Source organism: Paralichthys olivaceus, chromosome 3, assembly GCF_024713975.1.
Source record: "Paralichthys olivaceus isolate ysfri-2021 chromosome 3, ASM2471397v2, whole genome shotgun sequence".
Classification (NCBI taxonomy): domain Eukaryota; kingdom Metazoa; phylum Chordata; class Actinopteri; order Pleuronectiformes; family Paralichthyidae; genus Paralichthys; species Paralichthys olivaceus.
The window spans coordinates 20,109,013-20,119,883 of NC_091095.1; the positions used below are offsets into that span (position 1 = coordinate 20,109,013).

Consider the following 10,871-nt stretch of genomic DNA (forward strand, 5'->3'; position numbering starts at 1 on the left):
AGTATCAGTACACAGATAATGTTCAGCTGAGTGAAATCACTGGTGGCTGAATATTATTATCCATTATAATTATTTCCATCTGATTAAAAAAGGAATTTGGGAAAGGAACAATGGACGAATATTAACATGGCTACAGCTACAGCTGTAAATGCAAATAAACATTAAACATAAACTGTGCCTCATCTGCAACAATGTGAGACGCTTTGAGACTGTTAACCAGAATACTCTGGGGAAATGGACGCCTGCTGCAGCTTCAGATTCTGCTCTGCAGAACAAATGCCTGGTCGCAGATATTAGATATGGTTTGAGAAGCTGACAGTGTAATTGCTTCGGCTGATGAGGCAGGCTGGTGCAGGACTGGGCGAGGCCTGCAGACAGACCTCATTAGATGCTAAAACACCCAATGAGAGCATTGCAGGAGGGATGTTGCTGATGTAAACATCCATCTTGCTCTAGCACTGAGACATTATGCACAGTGACTAAACTGACTATTCCCATATTATATTTTTTAGGGATGGTTTGCCTTTTTTTTTGTGAATATGATGTCGTTAATGTTGTCTAATGTTCGCTGTGTCATGTGGGATGTGCCAAATCTGAAAAAACTGGTAAGAACTCACCTTGTAGAAGTTGTCTCACAACCACTGCAGTGATTTTACCGCTTGACCTTTCGTTAGTGATGGAGTATCAGCGCCATCTACTGGTAAAACAGAATAGTAGTAAAACTTGTGATTCCACAAAATGTAAATCAAAGAAATCGTCTAGAAGGAAGCGTTCAAGATTTAAAAAAGTGTTTGTTCTAAATATCTCCCCATCATGTGTTCACTTGTAATTGATCAAGATGCCTTACAAATGCTGCACTGCTGGTAAGGATGCTTAAAATATATGTAGTAAATAAAACACTGAAAACAAACACGGAAATTAAACATTTTGTCATTTATTCATAAAAAAAACAATAAGGTACTATTAAAAGAATATACTCATCACACACCACAAGTTAAATCAAAATGAATAATCTACTATGATATGTAAAGTCAAGACATTAACAGGCAAATCATGTACAGAAGTATCAGATATGTCAATGTACCTGGTGATAATATATGGAATGTAAATAAATAGAATGTCATATTGGATGCATTTAGACATTGCTGCAAATAACTAATCATATTAAAAAAAAAATTTGTGGAGTTTAATGGTATAACTACCTCTATTTATTCATATTATAAACATGCTGCTATGGCGGCATTACATCACATGTCAGAACTCAATATAAAATAACAGCACCAAAATATAAGAAAGGGGGGGAAAGACACAGCACGACTTAAAGGAGCAATGACTAAGATCAGTCAATAAAGTACTGGAGGAGTTGAAGTTAGCACTGACCATTAGCACCATACTGTACGCCCTGCTGCATACCTAAAGTATTCTGCTGTGTAGACTTATAGTGAAAGAAAAGAGTCTTACATGTTGCATGCTCTATGCATTGTGATTCTATAGTCCACTGTCGGACTATGAAAGTGTTACTGTGCAGGTCAAGTCTTCCTCAGAAAAGCATACTTTAAATGTCTCACTACCACTAAAAAACACTGTTAGTTTCTATTAATAACTTAAGTAACTCATTGAATATAATACACTCAAGACAACAGTTCATTTAGCTGCCATCATCTTTTACTTCATCTTCTGACATCATGTTAGTGTCAGTTTCCCATAAAACTACCCTCTGACGATGTAAACTCTAAACAGCCTTTGGTATCTGAGATTTTTATTGCTTTATTTGGTGGAAGCAGACGTTTGCATAACTGCACAGATGAAACAGAATTTAGAGTATGTCAGACATGACGGTGTGGATTCCTGTCCTGTTGAAGGAGAGTTCACAGGCAGCTAGCTGTGAGACGTTCAGGGGACAGGCTTCTTTTGCTGTTAAATGCCTAAAAAAAGATAATGGTAATGTTTGTATTTACAGTTTTAGAGTACATTAAAGCTTTGATAAATGAAGTGGACATTATGAAGTACATACCCTTAGGGCCATTGATGTGCATGCATGTTATTAAGTGGAAAATTATACATTTGGATTATACATTTTAGCATCTTAAAGCCCAAAAAGACATGTAATACCAAAACCAGCAACTGCGCCTATCCTCCAGTGTGGTTTGTTGCACTCTCAAATATTATAAAGACTTACAAGACTGCGAGTTGGGCTGAGAGAGCGAGAGCGCACAGGGCTGGCACTCCTGCTCTGGTTGCGGCTTCTACTCCACTGCAAAAAACAAACACATCACCATTGAATGCAAGCATCTCCATATGGGCTTCATGCTCTTACAATGTTCTACAGAGCACATTTCTGAATTAAAAAGAGTCTGTACCGGAGCACCTCTTCTGGTCACTGCCTCGCCCTTCACTATGACGGAGTTTCCTTCCATCAAGGCTGGCCACACGTGGTACATCACCAGAGGAGCAGTGAACTCAGAGTCATAGCTGTGACGGTACCTGCAGAGAGAGAGGGAGATGGAGGGGAAGACAGGGGTAGGAGTGAGAGAGCTGGGAGTGTGTGTGTGTGTGTGTGTGTGTGTGTGTGTGTGTGTGTGTGTGTGTGTGTGTGTGTGTGTGCGTGTGTGTGTGACAAGAGTGACATCTACTGGTAACGACATCAACTGACACAAGTGATATGCTGTAGTACAAAGGTGCTGTTGTAAACTGCTTGGTAGTGTGGTAATAAGTAAATCAAACACTGTATGAATGTTGTTTCGCAGCTTTGATATAAGGTTTAGACACAGCGTTGTGCAATGGACTGACTTAATGTCACTGTAAAGTTCTCCATCACTGGCAAAGGCCAAGTCAAGCGCGGGGTCCAGAGTCTGCATGGCGAAGGCCACCCTGCATGTCTCCCTGATCAATGCACTGATGAGGACAAAGTCCACTTCTGGTGGGAAGGAGATGCGTGGATTCACATTCATGGCATTGATCACGCCCTGGGGAGAGGAAACAACACAGTCATACCCACAGAATTTTGTTAAATGTCAAGAGGACTAATCAGAGACAAATTTAAACTTACATTGACGCTGTCCTGTACATCATATAGGTCCAAGTTTCTGACAATGTAGTCCACGGCTGCGTCTTCCAGACTTTCTGGTCCAAAGTGGGATGGGGACAAGGTCTTTCTTACACGCAGCTTGAACTGGCGGTAAGCTAGTTTTGCTGTCTTGAACGATTCCTAAGAGATAAATCACAGAAAGACATGCACAGCAACAGACAATCAAACACAACCCTTCATATTTAACTTTCGGGCCCTAAATTAATTACGACCGTACCACTACAGCAATGAAGATGATTTTCTGGACCATCTCTAAATCAGCTATGTAGCGTCGAAGCAGGCTCTGGGCCTCCTGACGCTCCACAGCATACAGGTCACTGAAGCGAGACACGAGACGTGCATGGCGGGAGGAGTTAGTGAGCTGGGCTCTGGTGGGTGACTCACTCCTCATGGGGCTGGAGGAGCGGCTGAGTCTGGGCAAAGGGCTCGGAGAACGACTTCTCACCAGCCTGAAGGGGGGGGAAAGGAGGACACTGTTCTGTGTAGTGGTGACAGTGTGTGTGGAAATGTACAGTATCTGCATAATTGCACTGGGTGCATGTGAGTACCTCTCCTGCAGCAAGGCCTTCTCCGTGCTCAGGTAGGACACTTCATCTCTCAGGAGGCGAATCTGACGCTCACAGTCATCAAGAGCCCCCAGCTTCCTCTTGTAAATCTCCACCTGCTCATGTGCGGCTCGCAAACTGAAACACAGACACACTCTGCATCAGTATCACATATTGTCTCACAAATTACTGTATTGTTCTAGTATTAGACTGTATCACACACTCAGCTTTCAGTTGTAATATTTCATCTTCAGTGGCCAGCAGAGTAGTTGCTGATTTGCTCTTTGTCTCATCCAGCTCCTTATGAGCATCAACCAGTCTGTAAAAACATGGAGCACATATGTTACAGTGTGTTCATGGACTATGTCAATCATACAAATTGGAAACTGTGCAAATGAATTTATGAAACTGAAATTGTGACTGGTTGCAGTTATTACCACAACTCTCCTGTTTAGTGTTTGTGTTAGTTAGTGTTACATGACATGCTGCCTGTACTGGTCAGACTTACTCTGCTCTGACAGAGACCAGCTGTAAGCGAGTGGAGCACAACTGAGTCTCCATCTTCTGCATGTCATTATCATGAGAGGCAGAGAGCTCCCTGATCCTCCTGTCCTTTTCCACTGAGTCCTGATAATTAAATACATACAGTAAATATGACAACAGAATTCCACAATAAATGAATAAAGGTATCAAATACATTATTTGAATTAAGATTATTTTTCCTTGCAGAATGTTCCACTAACTTTAAATATTTTTAAAGTTTAAATATTAATTTAATACATATAATACTGGGAGATTCTTTGATATGAAGTGTATAGGAAGAGATAATCTCACTTGGATAAGCTGTAGACTGGTGTCATTAGAGACAGAGGGCTTTGCCATGGAGAAACAGGTACTAAGCCACGGCAGCAGGCGTGTTTTGAGAGTGTCCACTCCTGCGTAGCGTCCACCTGATTCATGAGATGAAAAACAGAGTATGTGTTTTATTATTCAGTGATGATAACCAGGTTAATGCTGTATAAACAAACCTTACCCTCAGCAGCTGTGAGATTGAGGATAGCAAACAGTTGGCCCTGGATCTTGGAGGTTAATTCAATCAGGTCACAACATCTGTTCAGATTCTGGTCACAGGAAATGACCTGGGAGAAGAAAAATTACAACAGTATGGTATTAAATGAATAAAACATTGCTAGGTGACATGTGATGACAGGGAGATGACATGCATGACAAACCATTAAGCACTTCAAACTGTAGATTGTTTCCTCTACCAAGAAGGTTGTGCATTCACTCGTCTGTTTGTTGACTGGTTTGTATTTTTGTTTGCAAAGAAAAACGGTTTTCCATGAAAGGTTTAATTTTTCATGAATCATCACATTTTTTTCAGTATTATAACCAGGGAACAACTTCCGGTTTATGAGCGAGGCACTGCTTCTACCGGAAGTAACGGACGTGAACCATCCTACCAATAAAGTCAAACATCTTTGGAACAGTCCAACCGTTGCCATGGCGACCGGCGTCCATAACAACCAAACTCTACCACCGGGAAATCAATGTAATCTAAACAAGTGCATTCCTTCACTGTTGTTTGAAACACCTGCATGTATTCTCAAATTACACCGTTTCATATCACATCTACAGCTGACATAATAACGAAAATAAAACTGTTACGATGTGCAGTGAAACAACAGCCAGCTGAGAGGACTCAAAAAAGTCGTCCATCATTTTTAGAGGAACACACATAATGTACAAATACATATAAGTTTTGGTTCGTAATTCTGGATTTAAGCCTGTGATCTAACCGGAGTCAGAGTGACTGATGAAGAGCTGTGGTCAGATTTAGGTCGATCATTGGTTATTGATGAACTTACATGGTAATCTTGGTGCCAGCTCTCCAGCTTGTCCTGTAAGACGCTGAAGGACGAGGTGCTGGTCAGTCTCCTCAATGTGTCGGCCATGTTCGTCCACTCAGTCCTCAGAGGTTTAACACATCCCAGGACACAGGACACAGGACAGCGGCCTCTAATCTGGATGTGTAGTCTCTCTCTCTCTCTCTCTCTCTCTCTCTCTCTCTCACTCTTCTCTCTCTCTTTCTCTCTCTCTCTCAAACACACACTCACACACACAACTACGACACAGATCCCAAGCACCGCCTCAGGTTGTGGTGACAAGACGAGGAGACGAGCCAATAACCAACCCAACAACCAGGCAGCCCGCAACCAAACCAAATAAATACTGGGAGTGTGTGTGTGTGTGTGTGTGTGTGTGTGTGTGTGTGTGTGTGTGTGTGTGTGTGTGTGTGTGTGTGTGTGTGTGTGTGTGTGTCTGCTCTCCTCATGTAAACACGACTGAAATGTCACACTGTCAAACGACACCGAGGACCCACAGTGTAAACCCGAGGGTCATAGTGGACTGAATTACACGTGCACATGTCATAACTAACATTTATAAAACCATAACAATCAGGCAATCACATCACGATCACAATGAAACAAATATTGTGATGGTTTTTATTCATATAATTATGATAATTAGTAGTAGTAAGGAAACGATAATAATAAAATATATTATTACAAATAGTATTATTATTACAAATATTATTATTATTATCATTATATTATTATTATTGTTACCATTATTATTGTTGTCTTTAATAGTAATTGTGATAAATGCATTAATTCGTATAATGATGACAGTAAGAATAATAACTATAGATGTGCATGGTGCTCAGATCCTCCTGTTGTGTCCAGTTTTGCAGTTGGAAGTTTTGAATGGACATGTTTTTCTATTTTAGGATCCTTCTGTCATTGGCTGCTTGAACTTGGAAGGAACCATCTTTTATTATGATGGCAGCGTCTGTTTCAACACGCACGGTTCCAATAAAACCACCGTGTATTCGTTTCTGGTTTGTTTTAACTGAATCTTTTTGTGATGTATGGTTAATTGTCGCTCATTCAATAATTCAATAATAATTCACAACACAGGCTGTTATTTAGTTTCACCTCGGGCTGTGGAGAAGTGGTTTGTCCCCTGTCACTCTGCGAGCAGGAGAGAGTCAACATGGCGTCTGAACAGGTCTGGGATCTTCTATATTTCTTCTTATTCTGGCGTTTGACGCTGTTTATAGCGGAGATGTTCGTTAATCCTTTGTGCTGCCATGTCCCGAGTAACCTGATTGATAAAATATAAATGTTTCGCTCTTGTTTGAGGCTCTACGGTTCTGTCAGTGTGATAAATACTGGCCTCCGCCTCGTTATTATGGGCAGCGTTAGGCTTAGGTTTTATTTTAGCACCTTCAGACCTGCTGCTTGACAAATAAGTCAATTAGCTAATATAGAGACAATTATTTAATTCTTAAACGCCAGACGGTGAAGTTAATTGGCATCTTACTGCTCAAAGGAGTTGAGTTTATTTTTAGTCATGGCCACAGACAGGGAGTCGCGGGGCATTTAACTGAGATGCATTCCAACACACAAGAGACAGAGGACCATTAGGTTGAGTAAGCATTAGACACTCGTGTATATACACATTATTTATTTTAAGTTAAAAGACGATTGTGGATTCAAACAGAGTATCTAATACAAATCTGATGAAGATCAATTATGTGCTATTATACCTCTCACTTATGAACCGTTGTCATGTTGCTATTGATTGCAAGTATATTGTGATAATTATTTATATTGTTTGTTTGTCCAACCCTGCATTTTATTAATCTTCATAAGCAAAGCATGTCAACAGTCCACACATGTATAAAATACACAAGTTTCAAGGTGAATGGATTCAACGATTAGTTAAAATGAAGATTTCATAGGTCTCTCTGTGTAGTGCATGTTATGGTGTTGTACAAGTATATAGGTTATTTTTAATGTATAGTGTCCTGACTTAAAAGAAATTACATTATGGAAATACAGTCACACAAAATCTAGATCTTAGTGTTATAAGATTGATTTTTCCATCCAGGAGAGTTCCAATGGGCCGGTGAAGAAGTCCATGCGAGAAAAGGCCATAGAAAGACGTAACATCAACAAGGAACACAACAGTAACTTTAAAGCTGGCTATGTACCCATAGAAGAGGAGCGTCTCCATAAGACAGGACTGAGAGGACGTAAGGGAAACATGGCCATTTGCATCATCGTCCTCCTCTTCCTCCTCGCCTTAATTAACCTCATTGTGAGTACTAAGAGCCTAAATGGTTTTTAAATTAATCCTCTTCGAGTAATCACTGTGTTGTTGCATGAATCATGAACTCTGGTCTCACGCTGTCCCTCAGATCACACTAGTTATATGGACTGTGATCCGTATTGGTCCGAATGGCTGCGACAGTATGGAGTTCCATGAGTCTGGCCTGCTGCGCTTTAAACAGAAAGCGGACATGGGCATCATTCATCCACTGCACAAGAGCACAGTAGGAGGCCGTAAGGACCAGGACCTGGTCATTGTCGGCAACAATAACCCGGTGAGACACAGAGCACATTTACAGTGATGACTAATCATTATTAAAATATACACTGCTTTCTTATAATGAATCCTCTCTTTGCTTCATTTCTGTTGTTCCAGGTTGTGTTCCAGCAAGGCACTTCTAGGCTCAGTGTAGAAAAGGAAAAGACTTCGGTCGTCAGTGATGTCGGCATATCATTCACAGACCCCCGCACACAGAACACGTTCTTCAGTACGGACTTTGAAAACCATGAGTTCCATTTGCCCAAAGGGGTCAAAGTCCTCAGCGTTAAAAAGGCGTCCACAGAAAGGGTGTGTATGTTGCTAATAACTGTCTGATAGTAAAAAAATATATAATTGATTTATTGTGTCAGTGTTTCACAAAAATATTTATACAATCCACAGTGACTCATAATGACTGTGAAATGAGAGTGAAATGAATAAATAGAGCAAAAAACTAAATGAAGGTTAGACCATGTTAGAAATTCAATGTTCAATATGGCAACAGCTGAACATACAAAGCCCAGACAATCTTGGAGTATCCGTATATCTTTGTATATGAATGCCCTTGAACGTTTCTGGTTGTTTCTGATTTTAGATCACCAGCAGTGCGACATCTGACCTGAACATTAAAGGGGACAGCAAGGCTATTATCCGTGGTAATGAGGGGGTCAACATCATGGGCCGTACCGTAGAGTTCAAAATGGGTGGAGGCATCGAGCTCAGAGCTGTAAGTATGGACATGTGTGTAATGTGAGTTACATAAACGCAGCGTAAAGAAGATTGAGAGACATGGATCATGGATTTTTTCTCTTTGCAGGAAAACAGCATCGTCCTCAATGGATCAGTCATGTTCAATGCCACACGCATCCCTAACTCAGCAGGAGATGTGTATTTCGATGAGGGGATGGAGAGGTACAAGCTGTGCATGTGTGCTGACGGGACTCTGTTCCGTGTGCAGGTGAAGTATCCCAACATGGGGTGCCAGACGTCAGATAACCCTTGTAGAAAAGCTCACTAGGAAGCCTGACTGGAATCTGCTGAATCTCACCCATCCAATCAGATTACATATTTGCATAACAGGACTTTCTATAGGAAATTCATCATGACTTGCACATAACAATACTGTACCTCTGTGGTTCACCTGACAAATTCTGTATTCCTTATTTTGTTAGCAGAGCAGGAATGGTATTACAGATCAATGCCATTTGGCCAAAGATATTAACAGAAATCTGTAGTTTTTTTATTGTCCTGCAGTTTTGCCAACTTTATTTAAACTTTATTATGCCGTGAAAGTGCTTAACACTCCTACAAATAACATCATATTGTGGTTTACATTGCCAGGTGGTAGCAATTAAAAGCTACAATATTTATTTTTTGCCTTACTGTCCAGTATTATAGACTAAGTTGGCAGTTTAATGGGTTCATCTAGTTAAAACTAATGCTTTCTAATAAACAGTCCTGCAGTAAATCCCCCTCCATGAATGCTTTAATGTTCAGTTTTTATTTAAATTGTTTCAGAGACGTGTTGATTCTGTTTGTGGTGCTGTTGAACTGTGTTACTTTATACAGTCTAATGTTCCTGTTGTCAGTGATATAAATGGGATGGACAGAAATAGAGCTTAGTTCATATGGATTTTTAGGGGCCGATAAACCAATATGTCAAAGAAATCTAATCAAGGCTTTATATTTTATAATTTAGACATAAACTTCATTGTAAGTAATGAAGTAAGGTAAAACACAAATATAACCAATATATTGAACATTCATTTACATTTTCTGTAAAATGTTAACATAAATGCACATCTTTTTGCCTTGTTTATTCTGTTTGAATTAAACTTTTATATCATATATATAATACCAATATGTCTGTGAAAGTCTTCAGACAAAATATAATTGAACAGCACCAAAAAAATTACGCCCCCAAAATTACTAGAAAGCAGAATAAACACCTCCCTGAAAATGAACATTGTAAGTGCCATGAAAGCAGAATTTACTGCAGGACTCTTGTATTAAACTACATTCGTTTTAGCTAGGTGTCCGTAATAAACTACTAATCGAGGGCACAATCCTTGTAGGGGGGTTGTATATGATTTTATTTTCTGTTCATTGTTCCTGGCAGCTGTGTTTGTTACTCTCTTTATTATTTTTACTGACATGCGTGAGACACTATAAGATTATATCGAGTGATATAATACTTTGGGTGAACTGCACAGAATTGGGATAAACTGTAACAGGAGTGTTACATTTGAAGCCATCCCGTAATGCTAAACAGGCCTCTTTCTGCACATCCTGGGACTGTTCATCATGCACGTGTCAATGGATTTATAAGGGATGAGCAGTGACATCAATATATATGGATAGTATTCTCATTTTGTTGCAGAAGCTTTTTACAGTGAGGAAATACAATATTAAAAAACAGAAGAGTGTTTGCACTAAGTTATACTACAGATTAATGCACATCTCTTTAAATGTTCATGTTCATGAATGTCAGATGAGTTGAAATAATCAGTAGCTTGTTTGATGCCCATATTGTGTTGTTTGAATTTTGTGCAATATACCATAAAAGATTTTATTTTGCCTTGGATTGTCTGTTTTATAACAGAAGTGATGTTAAGAACATTTGTTATTGATGTCATGAAGTAGTTGTTCTCAGAGCATTGCAGACCTGGTGCCTGTTTGGAAAGAGTTGAGTAATTTGGAACTACTACAAGAAAAAATATGTCCAACATTTCAATGCTATGTTTGATTCAATAAAGCAACATGTTGCTATGTGAAACCTGTTGTCATCGGCCTTAGTAACT

General features: G+C 39.7%; 2 protein-coding genes across 5 annotated transcripts; one reads left to right on the forward strand and one right to left on the reverse strand.

Annotated features, from left to right (window-relative positions):
• Positions 1-913: 913 nt before the first annotated feature.
• spata18 (spermatogenesis associated 18) lies at positions 914-5,728 on the reverse strand. 4 transcript variants are annotated; one of them, XM_069522401.1, is made up of 12 exons: positions 5,502-5,728; positions 4,667-4,772; positions 4,468-4,583; positions 4,142-4,260; positions 3,857-3,952; positions 3,637-3,771; positions 3,306-3,537; positions 3,050-3,208; positions 2,791-2,966; positions 2,361-2,484; positions 2,180-2,254; positions 914-1,925 (listed from the first exon to the last, which is right to left on the reverse strand). In XM_069522401.1, exons 1-12 carry the CDS (start codon positions 5,586-5,588, stop codon positions 1,869-1,871), a joined length of 1,482 nt encoding a protein of 493 aa, XP_069378502.1. In that variant the 5' UTR covers positions 5,589-5,728; the 3' UTR covers positions 914-1,868. The 4 variants fall into 4 exon arrangements, 3 of the variants coding, with proteins under 3 accessions (XP_069378502.1, XP_069378499.1, XP_069378500.1); XM_069522398.1 differs by lacking the exon at positions 5,502-5,728 and adding an exon at positions 4,866-4,939; XR_011240662.1 differs by lacking the exon at positions 5,502-5,728 and adding an exon at positions 4,866-4,941 and having other exon boundaries at positions 1,851-1,925; positions 2,369-2,484.
• Positions 5,729-6,550: 822 nt separating this feature from the next.
• Positions 6,551-10,846, forward strand: sgcb (sarcoglycan, beta (dystrophin-associated glycoprotein)). The gene is made up of 6 exons (XM_069522402.1): positions 6,551-6,705; positions 7,591-7,800; positions 7,901-8,086; positions 8,188-8,379; positions 8,666-8,797; positions 8,888-10,846. The coding sequence occupies exons 1-6, from the start codon at positions 6,691-6,693 to the stop codon at positions 9,086-9,088; spliced, it is 936 nt and encodes a 311-aa protein (XP_069378503.1). The 5' UTR covers positions 6,551-6,690; the 3' UTR covers positions 9,089-10,846.
• Positions 10,847-10,871: the final 25 nt, after the last annotated feature.

Coding starts and splice junctions, on each gene's coding strand:
- sgcb (XM_069522402.1), top strand. Junction 8,380..8,665: donor AAAAGGCGTCCACAGAAAGG/GTGTGTATGTTG, acceptor TTCTGATTTTAG/ATCACCAGCAGTGCGACATC. Junction 8,798..8,887: donor GAGGCATCGAGCTCAGAGCT/GTAAGTATGGAC, acceptor TTCTCTTTGCAG/GAAAACAGCATCGTCCTCAA.
- spata18 (XM_069522401.1), bottom strand. CDS start 5,588: ATGGCCGACACATTGAGGAGACTGACCAGCACCTCGTCCTTCAGCGTC. Junction 2,967..3,049: donor ATGTACAGGACAGCGTCAAT/GTAAGTTTAAAT, acceptor TCCTCTCCCCAG/GGCGTGATCAATGCCATGAA. Junction 2,255..2,360: donor TGACCAGAAGAGGTGCTCCG/GTACAGACTCTT, acceptor TGTTTTTTGCAG/TGGAGTAGAAGCCGCAACCA.